This window comes from Chionomys nivalis, chromosome 1 (genome assembly GCF_950005125.1).
Source record: "Chionomys nivalis chromosome 1, mChiNiv1.1, whole genome shotgun sequence".
NCBI classification, from domain to species: domain Eukaryota; kingdom Metazoa; phylum Chordata; class Mammalia; order Rodentia; family Cricetidae; genus Chionomys; species Chionomys nivalis.
Window position 1 is genome coordinate 7323603 of NC_080086.1, and position 24889 is coordinate 7348491.

Here is a 24889-nt window from a genome sequence, read left to right on the forward strand (position 1 = left end):
TTAGGCATGGTATCTTCTATTGTAACTATAAATTCAAACAGGTCATTATTGTTTCATTATCTCAAAACTACCAGCTCCTCGCCTGAAACACCATCAAAGGATAGTAACAGTGTAACTTCTGGTCATATGCTCATTAATTTCAGGTATTAACTGAACAGTCTAATCACAGTGTACATTAAATACTAACAGAAATCTTACAAGGGGATGCTACAAGATCCAATTAGCCTTTCTAGAAGACATAGAACAACTCACTGATTAAGGGAAAACGTACACACAGCCTCCCATTACTAACACTCAAACACCCACAAAGACGAGGAGCAAGCAATACGACATGGACCCCTACTGGAAGGAGAGGGACAGAGAGACATGGAAGGGGCACTTTGACCTAACGCCAAATTACAGTCTAATTGCTCCCTTTGAAATAGAAGCACTTTACACGTAAATTATCAACAGCTGGGATTGACAACCGTTTAAATGAAAAGTACCTATGACAGAGTAATCTGATTTTTTTGGTCCCTTATTTTTTAGTTTTATAAGCAAGTTTGTTCTATGAAATGAGTATGTAAAAGAAACATAAAAATAAAAATATGACAAGTTAAAATTATATTCCAAAGAAGTCACAAATTCCCTTTAACTTGCAGTTAAAGATAAAGCTGAGTGTCCACTTCAGATGTAAGATGAAGTCCCTTACTTGAAACTCCATTACGTACATGTGTTATCAAGCCTTGCTCTCAACTTGGGCGAGCATACTCTTTAGCACAGCTCAGGCTCCTGTCTCACATGGCATTGAGATTTGGTCACCACTCATTTACTGTAACAACTTGATAATCAGGACAATGACATATTAAAAGAAACTGTCAAAGAGTTCATGGTTTAGGGTAAACCTAAGATTTAAATAAGGTGATTGCACACAGGAATTAACATGATTCAAAACAAAGACTGCAGCTCAGCATTTTTTAAATAATCTCTCATCCACATTGATATTTCAAATATGAAAGATAAATGGTTTGAAAATACAGCTTGAGGCCACCATCCTTGACAGTGTCCCTTTAGCTGCGGTTCAGGTTGAAGTCAGCCATAATGACAACACTTCTTTCATGACAACAGCTCCGACTTTGGATATAAAAGTCACGAACAGTAAATTTAACACATTTATGACTAATCAAAAGTAATTCTTTGGCAACAGTATATTCACAAAAGTATTTTTAAATTAAAATATGGTCTTCCAAATACAACTACTTTCAAAATGGGTTTCTTGTAAAAAGCAGCAGTTTCACAGTTTCAAGAACACTTTTCAAATACTAATTTCTTAACATGAATTATACTTTTAAATTTTAAATTAGTATTTCAAGGTGTTTATTGTTGAGTAACCAAACCTCAAACCACTTTACCCAGTGCTCTAATAATGCAACCAGTGATTCTTATACAAACACAGAGAATCAAGGTATGAACAGCCACACAAAAAGTTACACCAAAAGTACCAACTTTTACCTCATAATATTTTAACTCTATTTACCAGGACTATTGTCTTTATCACTTCATTTGCTATAAATAAGAACAAAATCAGTATTCTCTGCTCCTGAGTCTCTCACTGATGTCAGCATATACGCAGGAATTAAAAGGCCTGGAGGTATTAAATGCTGCTAAACTCACAGCCCTGAGAGGGTTCCCACAGAAACCCAGCAGTGTATAGGAATCTGTTCATTTCCCGCACTCCCCATTACAGCAGACATGCTTTCAAATCTCAAATATCCAAACAGCTTTTAGAAATATATATTTATATGTATATATTTATAAATATATATGAATATACACACACACACAATCATTTCATCATTTTACACTTAAAAAGCCAATAGGAACCACCAACTATTTCTAATAAGCCAACTTTTAAAGACATTTTATCCATACATATATATCCCTAATAGCAATTACAATGATTTTCATAATTTCAAGAGAAAATCTTTGTGTATGCTTTTAATCCTTGTTTATTGATACAGAGACAGGGAACCATTAAGAGCATACGAGCAATCAACTTACTTACTGCTAAGGTCAAGCACCTACCTTGTTTCTCGTTGTAGATTATATTCTTACACAGCAGGTCATTGTGGCAAAGCACCACAGGTGAGCCCAGGTTGGACAGAATCTCCTTCATCCAGGTCATTTCCGCTTGAAGAAGCTGAGGGCTCGGGATATCACTTAGGAACCTTTCCATTGTAAAAGAAGAGTTAGAGCTTGTTTATCCAGGTGACACAGTTAGAAATCTACTTCAAATGTTCCCACTGAACAAGCACATACTCCTGATTTCAACAATAGATTCATGTGTTCCAACACTTGAATAAAGGAAAACTTTATAATCCATTTAAACATAAGACAATCACCCTTTAATCCCAGCACTTCAAAAACAGAGGCAGGTGGACTTCTGAATTCAAAGCCAATGTGGAAGGACAGCCATGATTACAGAGAACCCTGTCTCAAAAAACCAAAAATACAGAGCAAAAGACAAAAACTCTGACACTACACAACTGAGGATGGATAGTGTGAGCAGTTACCAGCTGTAACGTGACATTCTAAACACCAACACCGTACATTTACCACCACTTTATACAGACAAGGGACTGAGACACAATGAATTAAGAGGTTTAAGTGTATTATTTAAAGTTATAGACTGAAAATATTTATTATAAGCAAGGAAAGATGAATGCAACAAAAAGTTCAATTTTCCAGAGTCTGAAATGGAGATGCACACTCATATTGTCTAGCTATCTTAACAGCAAAGTTCTACAGTTTGCTCAGTGCAGTGGGGATACAGTTTTGTTGGTTGGGTTTTGTTTCAGTTTGGTTTGGTTCTGGTTTTTTGAGACAGGGTTTCTCTGTAGAGCAACTCTGTCCTGGAAATCACGCTGTAGCAGGCTGGCCTTGAACTCAGAGATCCACCTGCTTCTGCCTCCCAGAGTGCTGGGATTAAAGCCACCAGTGCCCAGAAGTTTTTGAAAGATCTTTAAAATAGAGTTTAAGCACAGGGGTTAATAGAAAGGTAACTGGGAAAAAGTAAGAATCCAAAAGTATAGGTGGGAGTGATATATTTGTATAAATTAGATAGAAAAAAACTGATACAAAATAAGGGACCTAGCCTAGCTTGGCAAGAACACCACCAAGGCTCAAACTGCTGCTATTCAAGTACTCCTTGCCAAAGAGCTGCCTGCTCTCTCATTTCTTCATCTGTAGTCTATCAATTACTCCTTGCTCCCCAGTGATCTACACGGGGAAACTACCAGCACACCCAGCTAATAACCTACAGTATTCTCTTTACAGACGACAACACGAAGCTGAGCACTTGCCAAGGGGACATGAAGGGGACAATAACTGGTAACTGGGCCAGTCTGGACCCAAAGTCTGCTGCTCCCTGCTCCATTTACATTTATTCTTCGTATGCGTACAAAGGCATGTGACACACTGTGAACTTAAAGATCCTGTGTGTGCATATACATGCATACAGATAAGTGCACTGTGAACTTAAAGATCCTGCTTGCCTCTGTCATTCTAGAAACAGACTTGCTATACAAAGATGCAGCCTTAATACTTTTAGGTAAGACGTAATAATATTTTCAATTTTTATTTTGTCATTGCAGTATTCATGATATAGATTCTAAAGATTAATCTATAAAAATCTCATATTAAAAAATAATGAAACACCATAGGTAGTTTGAACTTGGGAGCCAAGCCAGAAAAGTTAAGATCCCAAAAAGTAAATTTACAACCCGACAATCTGTTATTTAAGTAGACACAGCAAACTAAGACAACCTAAGTTTCCACAGGCCCAGTGCACATCTCTAGACAGTTGCAGACAGAAACATTTAAAAGGTCTCTATGGCCAATCACAATTGGTACCACTGCACCCTTTTGCAACACTCTTTAGAATTATTCCTAGGTCGTCTGTATTTGTCTCATCTCCATCATCCCTTTAATATTTTCGGGCCATTTTTTTCAGGGGTGGGGGCCTTCAAAAGGATAGCGAGGTTATTTTTGTAGTGCCATCTGAGAGCCACTTTAGTGTAGAGAGGGGAGCAAACCAAACTTTATACAGGCTTTGTTATCCTTCAGTCCTTATTAAGGGCAAAGAAATACAAATACCTTAGTAATTTACCTTTTGTTAATGTCTTCATCAGCAAATCCTGTGGGAATGAGGGAGAAGTATTTTCCCATCTTAAGCCATAGGTTAGATTTGGGGATCCAGCCATTGTGTGCATGGATAGCATGGATTTTAGCAAGCTGACGAGCTATTAGCCTGTTTAAAAACAAAACAGCACAAAAATGTTCAGAACAATAAAGCTGGTCCTCACTGATCACCTTTGTCAGGTGTCTCAACTGTCTTCCCCATCTCTGTGGCCTTTCCTTCTAAGCTCCCACTGTAACAGTGATTCTACCCAGTCAGGTCAGGGCTGCTTACCACATGCCTGGCCATATGTGGCCGGGCTGCTGGGCCTGCACCCTGCTGTAGTGCATCTCCTACCAGGCTGTATGCTAACATCCCTGACACCTGACACCACCCTATTTTTTGATCTATTAATACTTTTTGGCCTACTGAACGTCTGACCTATTAACCTCACATCCTGCTTCTTGGCTACAAATTTCTACTGGCACGCCTCTACTCACATTAAGGCCAGTGTCTCTTCTCCCTCTGAAAATAACATCGCCACAGTCAAGACACTTAACACATAAGGTACTATTGCAGTGAGGAGCCCAGAAGTAGAAGTAATCCTCATCAATGGTATTGCTGAAAAACAAATTATTATCCCCAAAAATCTGGTTTATTGGGTTTGGCTGGGATCTAGCCAATGAATGAGAGCATCTAAAAGCTTCCCTGATAACATTAACATACAAAAATATTTGAGAACTCAAACTAATACACAGAGCATCAAGTGTCATAAAAGTCTGTGATTAAACAAATACCCATGCTAGCAGTTTCTACCACATTTATTCCTCTTGTCTGACTTTTAAGCACCATAGGCAGGCCTCGGAGTATGGACTAGGCAGCAAAGGATGTCCTTGACCTTCTGATACTTTTGTGTCACCTACCGGGGTTACAGCTGGGTTACAGCCGGCACACCCAGTTTAGCAGTGCTAGGGAACCAATCCGGGCCTTCACACATGTCAGGTAGGCACTTTACCAACTGAGCTACATTCCCAGCCTCCATCATGAATATTCCTGAGTTTTATTCATGCAGCTTATATAATGCTGATCTTAATCCTAAAACTGTAACCCACTGAATCACCAAAGTTAGGAGTATACAGACTGACTTAAGCCTGTGAAAGGAGCAAAGCTCAGGGGTGATATGGGAGTTCCCTCTGTATGCTGTGAAGGTGTTTTATTACCACTGGCTAATAAAGAAGCTGCTTTGGGCCTATGGCAGGGCACAATGGAGCAAGACAGGAATTCTAAGTAGAGACAGAGGAGGAAAAGAAGGCGGAGTCAGGAGGACACCATGTAGCTGCCAAAAGAGTAATATGCCAGCAACAGTAAGTCACAGCCTAGTGGCAATACACAGATTAACAGAAATGGGTTAATTTAAGATGTAAAAACTAGCTAAAGATATGCTAGAGTCATTGGCCAAACAGTATTATAATTAGTATAGTTTCTGTCCGATTATTTCAGGTCTGGGCAGTCGAAAAACAAACAAGCAGTCTCCGCCAACACAGTGATATAATACTTGCCCAGACGTATGGAAAAACAGAACACAGGTATATCATAGTATGCTTTTAAAGCAATAAACCATGAATCTCTTTTGCTGCTATTTTTTTTAACTTATTCTCTGTGCTAGTGATCAAACCCAATCAATATTCCAATACCCCCCAACCTTTCCTGTTTTTTTGTTTTTTGTTTCGGGTTTTTTTTTTTTTTTTTGAGACAGACCACACTATTCTACAAGTTGACTTAGAACTCAATTGTAACCCAGGTTGGCCTTGAACATGTTGCAATCCTCCTGTCTCTGCCTCCAGAGGGCTGGCAAAACAAGCATGAGTCACCTCGCTCAGTTTTTGTTTTTTTTTTTTTTTTTTTTTTTTTTTAAGATTTCTTTTTTTTCTTTTTCAAGACAGGATTTCTGTGTAACAGCCCTAGCTGTCCTGGAACTAGTTCTGTAGACCAGGCTGGCCTCAAACTCAGGTTTGCCTACCTCTGCCTCCTGAATGCTGGGATTAAAAGCATGCACCACTAAGGTAAGGCAAGAATTATTTTATTTTTAATTTTATGGATATGAATATGTGTATGTGTGGCTATGGGCATGTGAGTGCCCAGAGGCTAAAGGCGTTGTAGTATCCCCTGGAGCTGGAGTTAAAAGCAGTTTTGTGAGCTGCCTGACATAGGAACCAAACTCTGGTCCCTCTACAAGAGGCATGTGCTTTTAACCAATGAGTCATCAACTCCAGCATCAGCTTTTAAAAAAATTTATTTTTTTGTTGATGTTCCTGTGCGTGTCACATGTGTACAAGTGAACATCTGAGAAGGAAGGAGAAGTATACACAAGCCTGGAACTTCCTACAAGCTGAGGATGATGACCTTGAACTCCTGACCGCCTGGTTCCATGTCCCAAGCACAGGTATACTCCATGCCAGCAAAGGATCATTCCTATCCTATTTCTTCTCTTGTTGGGTGAGGAGTCTGGGTTGGCCTCACTTCCTGTTATCTGTTCTGTTTTGCTGAGTGTGGGAATTTGGCTTATCCTTCATTTCTTCCAAGTTCAGTAAAGATGAGAACCTCCATAATCCCTTTCAAAATAATTTATGATTCAGACATATTAGTGATTCAAACTTGTCTTTCCTGATTTTTGTAGTTTCTTTTTTCTAGTGGTTAATAAAACCTGCTAAGCATTTTAAAATGTCATAAAAGAGTTACAACACAATCTGAAATAAACTGAGTAAGAAAGCAAATAGCAAATATAGTCCTTCAAACACCAACTAACTCAATTCCTATTTATTTCTTGTTTTGCTTTTTCAGCCTCCTTTTCAAAAAACGATCAATTCAACACATCACTTGATGTAAGCCAGTTGTCACACAATATACTTGTGTAGGTCAATGTCTGGTTTCTTGCCGAGACAGAACTGCTCTATGTAAAATCCCTGGCTGTCCTGGAACTCGTTCTGTAGACCAGGCTGGCCTGGAACTCAAAGAGATCAGCCTATCTCTGCCTCCCAAGTGCTGGGATTACAGGCATGTGCCACCAGCGCCCAGCTGATGGTTTCTACCAGTACACACTACTCTACCTGCGTGCTGAGTATAAGACCTAGATCGTATCATTCACGTAAGTTCTAAAGGAGTAGATATTAAGTAAAACCACTTTAATCAAACATAATTATAAATTATATAAGTACTAAAATTAGCTTTGGCAAACCTTTACATAAAGACTAAAAACTGTAGTCAGCCTTCCATCTCTGTAGGTCCCATATCCATGAACTCAACCAAGCCAAACCAAAATGAGTGAGGAAAAAAAAATAATCTCACCAAGTTACACCTTGCTACACACCAAGTCCTACACAATCTCCACACAAACACTACTACACAGAAGTGCCATGATGCAGCCTTCCCCACCCCAGCTGTTTTCTCTCTGTCCTCCACGCACTATCACATGCTGTGGGCCAGACTTATCCACAATGGCGGACTATACTCAACATGTACTCAGATGCTCAAGAGTACAGTCTAACAGTTTTGGAGGTGTTCACACTGTGTGTGGAAATAAGTAACACAGACAACTGGAGGTGGAAGGCACACATGTTCTAGACGCCTGTCATCTCATACAAGGGGCTCAACTGAGCACCCAAACTTGGTCAGTGCATAGGAGGAAGTTTAAAATCAGTCACTCAATGACATTAAGGAAGAACTTTGTAAACAATCTACTCTTTCCACTTGAGGTTGCTCAAAAAGATTACAGTTTCCTTCGTAAAGAAACCCTGTAGCTGCTGAATTACTATGTAATTGTGACTGCTAAAATGGTAACAGAACGGTCTAGTGGTCTGCACTCTCTGCCTGCCCCTTCAAGCCCAACAATGTCAAGCTTTCTATGCAGCACAACTAAGCCCTGCTTTCCTGTGCCCCGAAATAACCTGTGTCCCGAAATAACCACATGGAAACTGTATTAATTAAACACTGTCTGGCCCACTAGTTCTAGCCTCTTATTGGCTAGCTCTCACATCTTGATTCAACCCATTTCTAATAATCTGTACTGCCACTTGACTGTGGCTTACCGGCATGAGTCTAACCAGTGTCCATCTCGGAGAGGAGAGCCATGGCGTCTGCCACACTTCCCTTCTTCTCAGCATCCTGTTCTGTCTACTCCGCCCACCTAAAGGGCTGCCCTATCAAAAGGCCAAGGCAGTTTTCTTTATTCAACCAATGAAAGCAACACATAGAAAGAAGACCCCTCCTACACCACTTTCCTTTACATTCTATTCTAATACATAAGGACTTAGTTACCCATCAATGGTATTTCTTCAGCATCTACAGGTGGACCAAAAGTTAATGAATGAAATGTTTTTATGCCTTAGTTTCCCATTTACTTAAGCAGGCTTATCAATATCTTATCTCATAGGGTTATTTTGCATCAATTTTATTAAATTAGACACTACAAAGTTCCTAAGTATTCCAGTGTTAGTCTCCAACTTCAGTAGAGAACTCTGATACTTTTAGAATTATACCTGCTACAAAGTTTTACAGTGTTACAAAATAAAATTTAAATATATTTAAATTAATAGTATAACTTAAAAAATAAAAACATTGTTGGGAGTGGTGGGACACACCACTTGGGAGGCAGAGACTAGCAGACCTCTGAGTTCAAGGCCAACCTAGTCTACAGAGCAAGTTCTGGGTAGCGAGGGCATTTACATAGAGAAATGCTGTCTCAAAAAAACAATAAACAAAAAGCAAGCAAACAACCCCCTCCCCCAAAAAGAATAAAAATGTATACCGTTTAACAGAATTTCAGGCAGTTTCAGCACAGACAAATGATTTGGCACACTTCATTTCTAATCAGTTTCCATTTGAAATTTTTTTAAAATAAAACCCATGGACTCCATTCTTCAACAAGACCCACTCTTATTCTCTCAAGTGTAGTTGAATCTACCTGCAATCACCATATCGGCAGCTAAAATAAGACGTCCACTTGATATTCTTTATGTTCTAATGTGTTTCAACTTCTAACACGGATACTGGTAAACATGGATGGATCAGACAATAAAACAAAAGTCTGCTGGGTGTTCAAGAACTAAGTTTCTTGAGGGTAGGGGCACAAGGTCTCATGTAGCCCAGGTGACATCAAACTCTCTAGGTGGCTGAGGATGACCCTGAACAGATCTTCCTGGGATTACCTATGTGGACTACCACACCCAGCTGTTAAAAACGCAGAAGAACTTGCAAATGGCCTGAATCTGACTCCAAAGAGACACAGTGAAGGGAGAGAATGCACCCCAGCAAGTTGTCCTGACACTGAAAATGTGCTGCAGCACAAAACACCCAAACTCACATACACACACCTCTCCGCAACCATAAAGAAATGTGATCTTAAAAACTTTAATGTATTTCCTTAGTAAACATAATATTATTTTTCTAAGGGAAATATTTAGAAAAGGCAACTACCTGAAAATAGCTGGGTTGCAGACATGCTGTGGGTCCAAAGCTTCCCCTTGTATAAACTCATAGCACAGTCCATTATTGAAGGTACAGTAGAGCTGAGGCGCACAGCCATGAGCCTGCAGCACGCGGAAACTTTTCACTTCTTCATCGCGGTCGACTAGCAGCTCAGTCTTGTTGCCGTAAATTCTCACCAGAACCACATCTTCCATGGTATCACCCACGTAGCAGGCAATGAGCTTATTTGTGATCCCATCTGTGAAGAGCTGCCAAGGAAAGCAGAAAAGACAGAGAAATTCGACTATGCAGTTCTAAGGATAGGACTACAGATAACTCGGTAGGTGGATAAAAGGGTAACTACAAACACCAAAGGTTTGGGTATAGCTTAGTGGGGATGGCACACACCAATTCCTGGGCTCAATCTCTAAAACCCAGGAAAAACAGAAGAAAAATACCTGCTTTTTAACATCAAAAATCTTTGTGGAGAACGTGGGACCACAGCTCAGAAATAAAGTGCTTCCTTATCAGGCAAGCCCTGTGATCCCCAGCTGTATACAGGGGAAGGACTTGACAAGCACCAGTGAGTTAGCCCACTTGAGAATATGGACAATCTTGATATGCACAGATAACAGTATGACAAAGGAGAAGGGAAGAAGACTCAGTGCTCAGAAGCTTAAAAAAATTGTCAAAAAATTATATTTCTAGTCAGCAAAATGGCTCAGAGGGTAAGAGCATCTAATAGCACATCTGACATAAGAGTTCAATTCCAGAAGCTAGTAGGGAAAGGAAAGTGTAACTGACAGCTGTCCCTGACCTCTACTCATAGGTTACAGCGTGTCTTTACCCACATATACACACAAAATATACTAAAGAGTATTGTCTCAGATATCTAAGAAAGGCCAGGTGTAATGACTCAACATTGTAATATCAGCACTCAGGAGGATCCTGAGTTCAAGGCTAGCCTGGGTTACACAGCGAGCTCCAAGCCAGAGTGAAACACAAAGAAAGACAGTTTTGAGAAGAGGAAAGAAAAAAATGTATGTAATTGTACTAAATGCATAAGAACACAGTAATTCACAATGCTGCTTGGCCTATTAGCTCAGGTTTCTTAGTTATACTAACTCTTACATCCTAAATTAATCCATTTCTATTAGTCTGTGTATTGTCATAAAGCTATGGCTTAACAGAAAGGTTCCAGGTCCTTCTCCTCTGACAGCTACATGGTGTTTCCTTAACTCTGCCTACTCTCTCTATATATCTCTTCCAGCCTGACTATATTCTTCCCTACCATAGGCCAAAGTAGCTTTATTCACTAACCAATAAGAGCAACACATGAACAGCACAATATCCCACATCATCAAACTAGTTAGTATTTGCGGTGCTAATAGAAAGCTGGTGCAGAAACCCAGAGAGAAAGTACATCCTTGTGACATATAACTAAGACTGGTCATAAAGACCTCATTTCACCAAGCTTTGGCATCTATATCTGGAGGTACCAATACTTTCAAATGTGTATACGGCAAAAGCAGATAGATAAAATGCCCTAATAATTGTTGGCAATGAACATACCTCACAAGTGCTGATTTTCAAAAGGCAGAGAAAAATGCTTCGATGAAACTGATCAAGGATACCCAAAGAACACACACCACATCCAATTCGGCAACCTCCTCTCAAAAGCTGTATGATCTGACCAAATGACTGGCTGTATTATAAAGAGGGCCTCAGTAAGGCCTAAAGCTAACATTCAAGAGCAGTTTCTCAAATAGCTGGAAGTGAGCTAGACAGAAACAAATATGCACATAGACCTCCAAGTAGGAAACAGTTCAAGTTAATTTTGTTATTTATCCCAATGTTTACCTGTTTTAGAAATGAATCAAATGCACATTCAAATCATCTGAGGAGTAGACATTAGCTGGGTGGCAATTAAGAAACATGTCAGACTGAACAGCAATGAACACTTTGTCAAGCAAGTGGCATGTATCAGCAGCAGCAGAAGTGTGAGCGTCAGTCCACTGCATCCTGGTGTTGGTGTCACCACAGCGAGCAAAATGAGCAGTCAGGCGCTGAACAGAACGTGACAGGTAGGAAAGGAGACGAGCCATGCACGCTTCCATTAGGGGCTGTCAGCCCCTGCACGGAGCAGATACCTGCACATATTCCTGTGCTCAGCAGAAAGAACTGTCACCGACAACAGAAGACAGACTTACTAGGTTGTTTCTGTCCTCCTAGAAGTTGGCAAGGTGATATCAATGACTTACATGCTTAAACAGCACACAGACGCACAGGCTGAGTCTGAACGGAAAGATCACCACAGACAGCGACAAATAAGTTCAGCACAGGTCGTGTGGCCTGTGTAAGAAAGTATGACAGGCCCACGGCCAATCCTACAAGATGAGAAAAGTAGAGAAGACTGCATGAGAGACTGCCTTAGTCTATACACAGCAAAGGACATACAAGCAAAGTAAGAGATAATAACTAAGCTTAATGTATTAGAGAAGGACAAGGAACTGTAAGTGAAGGGTATAAATTAGCGGTACATTATACACCTAACATGCAGATATGGCCTAGATTCGACCCTCCAGGCATCTCTCTCTCTCTCTCTCTCTCTCTCTCTCTCTCTCACACACACACACACACACACACACACACACACACACACACACAAAGGGATCTAGCCTTACAGCTCAACAAGCTAGGAGTAAACTGGCAGTTGTGGTGCATACCTGTAAATTTCAGCACAAAGGATGGCAGGAGGGACCCCAAGTTCAAGAATAGCCCAGGCTACTGGTGAATGAAAAAAGACAGACTGAAAGAGAGAAACCAGGAAGATAAAAAAGGAAGGAGGGAGGAAGGGGAGGGGACGGGAGGGAAAAAACAATAAAGGGAATTAAGATAACTTCTACGCAACACATACAACAGATTTTTTCACATATATCGTTAGGAGCAACACTTTTAAATAAAAAACAAATCTCAGCCAGACACTACAAAGGGAAACAACACAAGTGTCTTATGAGCAGCCATGAGATGGGTGTGACCGGAGCACAGGACTGTAATGCCAGACCATGAGTTGGAGGCCAACCTGTGCTGACCTTGTCTCAAAAGAAAAAAGATCAAAACTCTTAAATTAATAACCAGTACAGAGCCGGGCAGTGGTGGCGCATGCCTTTAATCCCAGCACTCGGGAGGCAGAGGCAGGTGAATCTCTGTGAGTTCGAGACCAGCCTGGTCTACAAGAGCTAGTTCCAGGACAGGCTCCAAAACCACAGAGAAACACTGTCTCAAAAAAACAAAAAAACAAAAAAACAAAAAAAAAAAAAAATAACCAGTACAGAGACATATAAAAACAACGTGACATATCAACTAAATCTGATTTATTCCAGGAATGCACAGGTGGTTTAATGTTCAAGTTTTCGAAATTAATGCATATACCTCGATAACAAAATATGAATACACTGAAAACATTAAGTTTGTCTGTGTGCTTCAGATACGGTCTAATGTAGCCCAGGTTGGCCTTGCACTATGTGGCTAAGGATGGCCTTGAACTCCATCATCTACCTCTATTTCCTCACTGCTGGGATTACAGACATGCCATCATGCCCCTGTCTCTGGTTTTCTTATTTTTAGTTATTTTATATGTATGAGTGTTCTACATGCATATAAGTCTATGCACCATGTATGTGTCTAGTGCCTGGACAGGATGAGAAGAGGACATCAGATCCCCTACAACTGGAGTACAGATGGTTGTGAGCTGCCACGTGGGTGCTAGGAATTGAACCTGCTGAATCCTCAGAAAAGCAGCAAGAGCTTTCAACCACTAAGCCATCTCTCCAACCACACCTTAATCTTATTATCTGAAAGAAAATACATGTGTACACAAACATGTAGTTGTATAAAATTTATACACAGAGGAAAGAGCTGTGTATCTGTGGACTCAAACAGTCTTGGATCAAAAACATCTAAAGAAAAGAAAGCACATGGGCACTCGACAGAGACTGTGCAGGGCATGATGACAGCATTTCAGTCAAAAGTGGGAGAGAAGAGAATGCCACACACAGATCAGTTACATCTACGAGGAACCCCGGGACACGCCCACAGAAATCGGAGAGGATGCAGCAAAAAGGAGGGGAGTCTCATCTCTGAGGGGCAGAAACTGTTCACTTTTCAATGGTTTGTGGTTCTGAACTCAAACATGGAAATCATCAATTTGTAGGAAGAGAAAACCATGTCGTTAGTAAAGTTGTCCTATTTATCTAAACCCAGAGTAATGGAGCCCACGTAACCCTGATGCTGTCTATGACTCAAATGTCTAGGTCAGCAACATGAGCCCAGTTCACTACCTGGGGAAAGAACTGGGACAGAGAGCGCTGATCCTCAGCACTGAGGGCTGTCCTGTCACAACACTGACAACTGCTAACAGGATTCCAAGGTGAGCAGAACCCAGCAGTGATAAGATCAACTGCAGAAGCGGTCTGTCTGTCACTGCATCTACAGAGTATGCAAAGCACTGAGAAAGTGCTTGACTCCCTGACCATTAGCCACACTATCCAAGTAAAAGGACACAGGTTGATTAGGAATGGATGCCAAAGGCAAAGCAGGAATGGATATGGACTTAGTCAAACAAAATCTGGGGCCGCTAATCCATCACAACGGAGAAAAACTGTATTTGCCTGGCAGCTCCCTGCTTACCAAGACTACTACAACTGGAGGGGGGGTGACCAAGGGCATAGGAGCTGTCTCTTTTTCTAAATCAACTGAGACAAGCTACACAGTGAGTTATAGGCAAGCCTGAACTACAGAGTAAGATAATTTCCATTTATACACACATATGTGTAGAGTTAACTTATTTTGTGGGTTATTTTGTAGGCCAAATTTGAGTACATTTTCATAGTTTATAAGTCAGTTATGGCTGGGCTAACAGGGAACCCAAAACTCACTAGTGAAGAGTCTTTGACAGCTGTGACACGCCAGCGTGCTGCAATCTCATTCCAGGAAGTGCAAGCTGGTAAAATGAATAGAATTGCCCAGATTTTGGAAGGGACCGACCTGTGTTTTTTTTCTGTGCACTTGATGGAGGTGGGTCATCTTTCTATCTGTTGTTTCAGTGGTTAAGTAATAAAGAAACTGCCTTGGCCCCTTCAATAGGACAGAAAATTAGGTAGGCGGAGTAAACAGACAGGATGCTGGGAGAAAGAAGCCGAGTAAGGAGTCGCCATGATTCTCCCACTCCAGACAGACGCAGGTTAAGATCCTCCCTGGTAAGCCAACTCGTTGTGCTACACAGAATATTAGAAATGGGTTAGCCAATAAGAGACTGGAACTAATGGGCCAAGCAGTGTTTAAAATAATACAGTTTCCGTGTAATTATTTCGGGGCATAAGCTAGCAATGTGGGCGGCTGGGTGCCGGGGACGCAGCCCCGATTACAACAGAGTGGCGCCCAACGTGCTAATGAACTCCACGTAAAACCTGAGAGGGCTTAAAAAGGACACAGAGAGAATTTAAGACAGCTTTTTGCTGTTTATGGGTTGCGTGCAGCAAAGAAATTGTCCTGACTCAGCAACAGAAAAAAAAATGGCTATTTTAAAATGCTGGCTTTCTGGGCTGTGCCGCCATTGCGATCTCTGTCTGGCTACTGCAGGAGACAGAGCTTTTGAATGGAGCATTTGGAATAAAGTGCTACGATTTGTTTGATGGCAACTAGACTCACTGTGTGCCTAAAAGGAAGTCATTTTGTGCTGTGGCTTAGAGGCACAAGCAGCTCTGTTGTGATATGTGCGGTAGGGCTGCGTCCCCGGCACCCGGCCGCCCGCATGGCTTAGCTTATGCCCCGAAATAATTACACGGAAACTGTATTCTTTTAAACACTGCCTGGCCCATTAGTTCTAGTCTCTTATTGGTTAGCTCTTACATATTGATCTAACCCATTTCTAATATTCTGTGTAGTACCACGAGCTGGCTTACCAAAAAAGATCTTAACCTGCGTCTGTCTGGAGTGGGAGAATCATGGCGACTCCTCACTCGGCTTCTTTCTCCCAGCATCCTGTTCTGTTTACTCCGCCTACCTAATTTTTGTCCTATTAAAGGGGCCAAGGCAGTTTCTTTATTACTTAACCAATAAAACAACAGATAAAAAGATGACCCACCTCCATCACAGCTCCACTATGCTACTGGTGCAATGTGCAAGAATCAGAGGCACGAGCAGCTCTGCCATGTTGGACTGGGCGGGGCAAGCAGGCAGTACCTGTTTTTGACCTAGGAATGTCACAGCTTAGATTCTTAAGTGCTTAGCGATTTAAAAGTGCAAAACAAAGTGCTCCTGGGTAGTAAAAAAATTACAGATTCACAAGAGAACTGATTCAGACACTGTTGGATGAATGTACGTAGGCTTGAGAGAGAAAAAAATATATATAAAGAATAAAGTTAATGTCTTAAAAAAAGGGTAAAGTCTTTAAAGAGACAGAGTACAGATAGTTATAGATTAAAAGAAATAAAGAAAAATAAGCCACGTAAAAATGGAAAATTCATGGAGAGTCTGGATTCTTTGTATTATTGTGTTTTCTTTAAAATTTTTGACTGTAAAGGAGCTAAGTGCAGAGAGACATTTCATTATATGGGCTGCCAAGCTAAACCAGAATGGATATAAGGGTATTATGATTTCAGAATATGGGTCTAAGGATATGATGCTTTGGAGAGGGTCTTCTTTTGTTTTCACAGAGGATGCGACCCTGTGGATTTCTTCTATCCCAATATGGTATGATAGACCACGCCCTCCTGAAAGGTTACTGTGAACACCCTCAAAAAATTACTTCACTCAACTGCCAACTGAGATGACCCTGGCACAGAGGTTATACCATGAAAGACCTAATTAACGACGCCCCCATTCAGCAGGAAGCAGTTTGGAGAGAAAAAACTGCGCCCATGTTCCCAAATATGGTTTATAAATGTTCTTTTACATTTAAAGGGGGATATGATATAGATATAAATAATTTGCATTGGTATGGATTATAAGGTCAATTTTGTTATGTGTATATGTATTTCTGATCTTGATTAAGGTATTGTGATTGTGTAGTTCATTTAAAAATGTAATGTATAATTAGGAAATATAGGTTGCTAATGGATAATCATATATAATAGTAAAGCTTGTAGTTGCGTTAGTTAGATTTTCTAGATGAGCATAGATATATTTCAGTTAGATAGGCATTCTTCATATCTTTCAAAGGCTACAGAATATGGCATTTAAATGTTTTAATAACTTAGAACTGTTATAGTGAGATACGTCTGCTCCTGGCAGCACCAATCTACTTCAAGAAGAAGATGGGCATCGAAGAGGCTTCTTATGGAGTTGGTTAGCCATTTGGGCAAGAAACTACTCTTGCCTGGACTGATGCATAAACTGGACACAGAGAACCCACAGAGAGAGGACTACTGAACTTGCCTAAAGGCGAGATGATCTTTCGGGGTTCCTGATTTATAAAAGAGTCTACGAGACATTCTGCAGGACACAGCAGATAGTGACTGAACTGTCTTTGAAATTTCCTGCTTCATGGAAATGTCTGCTGAATACTATGGCCTGTAGGCTGAAGATGGATGCCCCAATGGTACAAAAGAACTTTGGGTAACTGTCAGGCAGTGAGATGTCTCTGTCATTTCTAGAACTTTGGATTTCTTGTTTGCTTAGGTAATATTATATCCTTCTGGAGTCTTTGATGGAGTTGAAGAATGGTTAGTTATAGTTATAGTTTTCCTTAATTATGATAAAAGATAAAATAGATATAAATATTGTAACTGTAATTCTTGCTTGATAACTATTTTGTTATATGTAATCTTACTATGTTAAAGTGAAAGCCATTTTTTGTTTAAACAGAAAAAGGGGAAATGATGGAGGTGGGTCATCTTTCTATCTGTTGTTTCAGTGGTTAAGTAATAAAGAAACTGCCTTGGCCCCTTCAATAGGACAGAAAATTAGGTAGGCGGAGTAAACAGACAGGATGCTGGGAGAAAGAAGCCGAGTAAGGAGTCGCCATGATTCTCCCACTCCAGACAGACGCAGGTTAATATCCTCCCTGGTAAGCCAACTCGTTGTGCTACACAGAATATTAGAAATGGGTTAGATCAATATGTAAGAGCTAGCCAATAAGAGACTGGAACTAATGGGCCAAGCAGTGTTTAAAATAATACAGTTTCCGTGTAATTATTTCGGGGCATAAGCTAGCCATGTGGGCGGCTGGGTGCCGGGGACGCAGCCCCGCTGCTCGTATTACAACATGCACTTAAAATAGAACACCCTGACTAGGTACAGTAGTTGAGTTGTGTGAAGCCTGGCTTCATAAGAATCAAAAGCTCAGCTGTTTACTATGGCCCACATCTTGGCAGAGTGATCAAACTCCACCTATCTTTTCAGTGTCACTATGAAAATGTACTGTCCATGGAGAAACACACACAATTAGTTGACTTATTATTCTATATAACATGAGTAGACCTCATCTAATCAGAAGGACCATAAAACAAAAATAAACACTGCTGAACAAATTCTGTTTCGAGACTGCACTATCAAGCTCCACCTGAGTTTCACGCGGCCATCCTAGGAACTGCAGACCTGCTAGCTGTCACATAAGCCACTTCAACAACTTCACTTTCCAGAAAACCCTGACACATAGTTTATCACTTTTCCATTCCAGTGAGAACTTACCCTATGGAAATACTCAAAAAATTCATCAAAGTAACAAATATACATACAGGTAGTCAGCTAGAATATTAACTGCTACAAAACTAAAACAATAAATAAATTGTTTTATAAAACTAAATAAATAAAAAGACAAGCTATGCATCCAATGCCTGACATCCCAGTATTTGGGAGGTAGAGGCAAGAGCGTCTTACGCTCAAGAGCATATGACCTGTCACAAGGAAACATAAAATTACAGTTAGTCGCCCACCCCACCCCCTCCTCACACCCATTTTTTGAGAGTCTCTCTACATAGCTCTGGTTGTCCTGGAACTCACAATGTAGACCAGGCTGGCATCAAACTCACAGCCTCCACCTTCACAGTGTTGGGATTAAAGGCATATACCACCACACCTGGTAAATTACCTGGTTTTTTTATTTTTACACAATCAAATGTTTGCAGCTATCATACATGAATAAATTCTTATAAAATGCTAGTAAAAAAGACAAGGAAGTAGCAAGATGGCTCAACAGGTAAAGGTACTCGCTGCCAAGCCTGAGGACCCAAGTTTAGTTCCCCAAGGACCACATGAGAGCAGGAAAGATCTGATACCCGCCTGTCCTCATACAATAAATTAAATGTAATTGAAATGTTTTGTTGTTGTTGTTGCTGTTGTTTTGTTTTTGAAGACAGGGTTTCTCTGTGTATCCCTGGCTGTCCTGGAACTTGCTTTGTAGACTAGGCTGGCCTCGAACTCACAGAAATCTATCCACCTCTGCCTCCCAAGCGCTAGGATTAAAGACCTATACCACCACCACCCAGATATTTTTAATGTGAAATTGTATACATGAGTATAGGATATAACTCTTGTAAAATGTTTGAGTAGATCACAGTAAAACAAACACACACACACACACAAAAAAAAAAAACTAAGAAAGATTAATCCTGTAGGAATGCAGAAAGTAGTCCTTCCTTTCTATTCTTAAGGTTTAACACTAGATGCCGGGCGATGGTGACGCACGCCTTTAATCCCAGCACTTGGGAGGCAGAGGTAGATGGATCTCTGTGAGTTCGAGACCAGCCTGGTCTACAAGAGCTAGTTCCAGGACAGGAACCAAAAAGCTACAGAGAAACCCTGTCTCGAAAAACCAAAAAAAAAAAAAAGGTTTAACACTGGATATTTTTAGTGAGATGACGGTGTTTATGCAGACTCTTATAAAATGATACATAGGTGACTCTTTTATCTAGGAACTTAACTTGTGAAAAAGAACTAATCCAAAAAATCCGATCCATTTTCTGGAAGGGAGGGAGGAGAAAGAGAAAGTACTGCTACCACGGTGGTCAGCACTCAATGGAGGGCAAGGGTTAAGACCAGAAAGGAAACACAGAGTTTATGTCTACACAGTACAGTTTGCTTCATGAGGTTTTTCTCAAACTTTTAAGAAGTGATCTTGCTGTGTGGGTAGGCAGGCCTTGGACTCCTGAACTCAAGCACCCTCCCCACCTCCTGAGTTTAACAGCCCAGGTGAGCAGAGTCACGTGCCCAGCTTCCTTTCAGACATGCACACACAAAGACACCACCTGACGAAGCACGCACTTTTAAATATAAAACAAGTTTCTAGGGGCAATTCCTTGTTGCATGCTGTGTACATGTGTGTGTGTTGACACATACGCAAAAACACATGGAGAGGCCCAAGACTGACCGTCTTCCTCAGGCACTCTGCAAACTCACAGAGCTAGTCCACAGGTAATCTAGCTGGCAACCTTGCCACAGAAAGCCACCTCAACCTTCCGATTGTTAGGATCACAAGCAGGTCTACATGTGTGCACTCAACACTTCTACAGGTACTGCGGGTCAAAACTCCAGGCCATACTTAACACAGCAAGCATTTTAGCCAAGAGCTTTACCGGCAGAGACATCTTCTAGCCCTGATGTTATACTATCTTAATTTTTTAAAAAATTGATTGACTTGTATAGGTATTTTGCCTGCTGTGCATGTCTGTGCACATGTGTGCCTTGTGCCCACGGGAGGCCAAAAGGGAAGTTTCAGATCCTCTGAGATTAGAGTTATGGATAGCTGTGAGGTGGAATGTGGGTGCTGGCAATCAAACACAGGATCTCTGGGAAAACAAACAAGTGCTCCTAACTGCTGAGCCATCTATCCAGTCCCTCTTATCCCATCTTAATGCAACTCTTTTTTTTTTCAAAAACTGTTTTTAAAATCATCTGTGTGTGCACGCACACACATATAAAGGTCATAAACCAGTCTGCAGGAGTTAGTCCTCTCCTTCCAAACACATGGATTCTAGGATTCGAACTCAGCTCATGAGGCTTAGCAGCAAGTAAGTGCCTTCCTCATCAACTGAGTAATCTAGCCAGCCCTTAACTCAATTTGTAAACTGTCCTGTCTGGGCTGGAGACAGCAGCAGTTAAGAGCAGCTCTTCTACTGAACAAGTTTTGTTCCCAGAACCCAGACAGCTCCAGGGATGCAACACCATCTTCTGCCCCTCACAGGTACCTGTACACACATGGCATACACACACAGAAATATGCACAAGTAAAATTAAACTTGTCTCAGTCCACAGTATCTACCCGACATTCTATTAGTGTGTAGTAGTCACTGGGTTCTTCTAAATCCATCCAAGGTTATCCATTTATTCCCCAAGCCACATTTATGCCGGAGTCCCATTGTATAGGAAGCATGGAGGTCCTCGTGCTCACAGATAAACACTGGGGGAACCTGGAATTTTGAACAGACGAGATTCTTCCTTCAAAGGAAGGGATGCATAACCCAGAAGGCTGATCGGCTGTGGTTAACAGCCTAGTGACCTTGGTGCTATTTATACAGCCACAGACCACATTGGATCCTCCCCCAGACCCTTACTGTAAACTTAATTTTTCTCAGTTAATCTATACAACCTATGTTTTTGAAAGGTGTCACATGTGATCAATCTATAGAACCCATCTCTATGGAGGTGTCACACGTACTTTACAGGGAGTCTCTATGAAGTCATGTCTGATTTTTTTTTCTTTTGGTTTTTTGAGAAAGGGTTTCTCTGTAGCTTTAGAGCGTGCCCTGGAACTTGTTCCATAGGCCTCAAACTCACAGAGATCTGCCTGCCTCTGCCTCCTGAGCACTGGAATTAAAGGTGTGCGCCACCACCACCCAGCACGTCTGATCTTTGTTTGGCTTCCTTTGTGCTTTATTGTGCACATGGGATTCAGTTAATTATCACCAGGAAAGTTTTCACCAAATTACACTTTGCTTAAATAGGCCTAAAATAAACTACTCAGGGTCAAAAGACTCCCGAAGTTTGACAACTCTTAGATACATACAGACTCTCATGATCACGTGTGGTAAGTAGAAGACTTCGGGATTAAAGTACCCTGAATCATGGGATCCGAGGAGAGGCACCTCTGCCAGGACGGAGATAGAGGAAAACCTACTGGCTCACGAATAGTTTTCTACTAAACTAAGTGTTTGGCAGAGTAACTTCCTGGTCTGCTGATAAACACTTCTCATGGCACACACGTGTGCATGCTACTAGGGACATGTGTAATCCAGCACACTGATGTAGGTGGGTCTTCTTTCTATGTGTTGCTTTCATTGGTTAATTAATAAAGAAACTGCTTGGCCTGATAGGTCAGAACATAGGTGGGTGGAGTAGACAGAACAGAATGCTGGGAGAAAGACAATGAGGCAGACGCCATAGCTCTCCTTTCCGAGATGGATGCAGGTTAGAATCTTCCCAGTAAGCCACCACCTCGTGGTGCTACACACATTAATAGAAATGGGTTAATCAAGATATGAGAGTTAGCCAAGAAAGGCTATATATAATGGGCCAAACAATGTTTAAATGAATATAATTTGTGTGTTGTCATTTCAGGTGTAAAGCTGGCCGTGTGGAAGCCGGGCGGGACAAAAAGCAGGCCTGCCCGCAGCTCCTTCTACAGCACACCCTCCTCTGGTGTTTTACTCTAAAACCATCCAAGTTTTTCTCAACCAATGTTTCTCTGCATTGTAATGACACACGTCTCTTAAAACAAAGGAAGAAAGTAGAACTCACCTGCTTTCCCAGATAGTGAGGCACAGGTTCTTAGTGCCCTCCCCCTCATTCCAGGAAACCCCACTCCCTCTACTCTGCCCAAACTCCTTAGGTCCAATGTAACTGTCTTTGTGAGATACTTCTTCCTTGCCTAGAAGCACATCTTCCCTCAAAGCTCAGCTCAGGGGTTGAGGGTAGCTCACAGCACAGTGTTTACCTGGTATGCACAAGACCATGGGTTCAACTGCCACCACCTGGCACACCACATACACCCCCATCCCCACAAAGGCTGAGATCAGATTCACCCACCTCTATGAAGCTTCTTCCCAATTCTCCTGTGCCTGCCTTGTGCTCCAGATCACAGCACAAAGGAACCCACCTAAAAGTTAACATTATCACTACTTTAAAAGTACATTAACAATTACTGAATTTTAGGAACTTAGTCCTTAAAACTGGGACTGAGCCCTAGGCAGCACACACTAGGCAAATACTCTACTACTGAGCTACATTTTGAGCTCTGAAACTTCACAATTCCTTCTGTTCAATCTCCCATTTAGCAACGACGGTAGTGGATGATAGGAAATACCACACTGAAATACACTTTCCTATGTTTAGAGTTTTGTATTTGTTCTCCTGAGTGCTTTCTAAGATACGCACACTGCCTATGCTGTGTTTTGGTGTTTTCATTGGGGCTTCTTTTAGGTTTTGGGGGCCAGGTCTTACCCTGAAATCCAAACTGGCATGGAAGTCAAAATCCTACCACCCAGAGCTCCTATATGCTGGTATCTCAGGCATGTACCAACTCTCCAAACAATTCATTTCTGTATAGATTTAAATGCTTGCCAAAGATTACAAAGCCATCCTCTCTTTCCACCACAAAGATGACCCAAGGAAAGGAAATGGTTTGCTTGAGCCAAATCACAGGTGTTAATATCTGGAAAGTAACTAGCAATTAAATCTCCTAACCATAGTTAATAATTACATCAAAAGTGCAAGGATAGTCTTTTAAAAAAAAATCAATTGCACATTCTCTCTCCCACCCTTGTACATTATCTTTCTAAGACATCAGAAATAGAACAGGAAGCTGGGTGGTAGTGGTAGATGCCTTTAACCAGAGCACTTGGGAAGCAAAGGCAGGCAGATCATTTTGAGTTCAAGGCCAGCCTGGTCGACAAAGTTGATTTCCAGAACAGCGAGGACTGTTATACAGAGAAACCTATCTTGAAAAACCAGAGGTGGGTGGGTGGGGTTGGGTGAACAGAATAGGAAACAGACCACTGAATTTGGGTAAAGGCAGAAATGAACAAGGCCAAAAAAAAAAAAAAAAGAAAAAAAAAGAAAAGAAAAGAAAAAGATGTGCAAATGGAAAACCACAATAAAACCATAACTTTGTATATTGGAATTATAAACCTGGCTTATGCTTAAAAGTCAGAGATTTCAAAAACAAAGAGAAATATTGATGAGGCTGGGGTGCCTAGTGAACACACTGAACTCACCAGCACTGGGGGAAGGCACAACCCCCTGTTCACAGGAATCGGAGGCTTCCAAAACGTTATTGTGCCACATTTGCATGTGACAAAAGGTGAACAGTCATTCAGAACCCATCACATTACATATTCTGGTTTGTCTCAGGCTGTGCATTTCAAAGAGCAGATGTTTTTGATTGAGGCCCTATGGAGCCAGTGCTCAGAGGCGTAATTATCATGAGCTAGCATTTATTTCACCCTCACAAGCCTCAGGGGTAAGAAATTGTTTATTGGATCCATTTTACAGCTAAGGATAATGAAGCTTAGAAAGGTTAAGAAATTTGGCCAGGAGGCAGGTTCTCTAACTCATACCTGTAGTATGAGTTTGGGAGGCTAAGGTAGGCCATCTGCCTGGAAGTTACAATCTAGCCTGGGCTACAGAATGAGTGAAACCGTCTCAAAAAGAAATAGAACAAAACTTGAGCAGTGGCACAGACACAAACCCCATGTTCTCTGTTCTTACTAATACTGGCTACCAGGGATGCTACAGCACACAGATGTTAGAGAGGTTGCTGGATGTGTGTCTGTCACACTACATCATGTGGGAGTTCACAGAAATGTGCAGGCATGATACAAGTGTGTGCATATGGAAGCTGAGAGCTGACATCAATCTATCTCAATCAAGCTCCACCGTGTAGATCAGAGCAGGATCTCTCCCTGGACCCTGAGCTGGATAAGCCTGCTGGCTCCAAGAATCCCCTCTCTCTGCCTTCAAGCGCTCTAAGAGATGTTGATTTTACAACCTCTTTAACAAGGGTGGTCTCCCTAGCCAATGGAGCCTTGGCTGCTGAGAAAGTGCTGCTCAAACACTTTTGTACTCAGGAAGCCCTAAGGTGGTCCGATGGAACATTCAAGACATTCAGCTTTTTCAAAGGGGAAAAAAATTGGCTGGGCATGGCTAACTTGTAAAGCTGAGGCAGGAAGATCTAAGAAAATAACAAGAGAGAGGAAAAAAACAATTAAGTCTTTGATCTTTTACACATAACTATCCCCCAAAAAGTAGATATGTCAAAAAATCACATTCAACTGA

At 41.2% G+C, this 24889-nt stretch overlaps 1 protein-coding gene across 1 annotated transcript in view; it reads right to left on the bottom strand.

Annotated features, from left to right (window-relative positions):
• Etnk1 (ethanolamine kinase 1) overlaps nt 1-24889 on the bottom strand; it is a 47197-nt gene that overhangs the window by 18519 nt on the left and 3789 nt on the right. Inside the window, exons 2-4 of the mRNA XM_057762948.1 lie at nt 9629-9888; nt 4148-4288; nt 2065-2207 (exon numbers count right to left, since the gene is read on the bottom strand). Coding sequence (XP_057618931.1) covers nt 2065-2207; nt 4148-4288; nt 9629-9888 — 544 coding nt within the window. The remainder of the gene's footprint in view (nt 1-2064; nt 2208-4147; nt 4289-9628; nt 9889-24889) is intronic.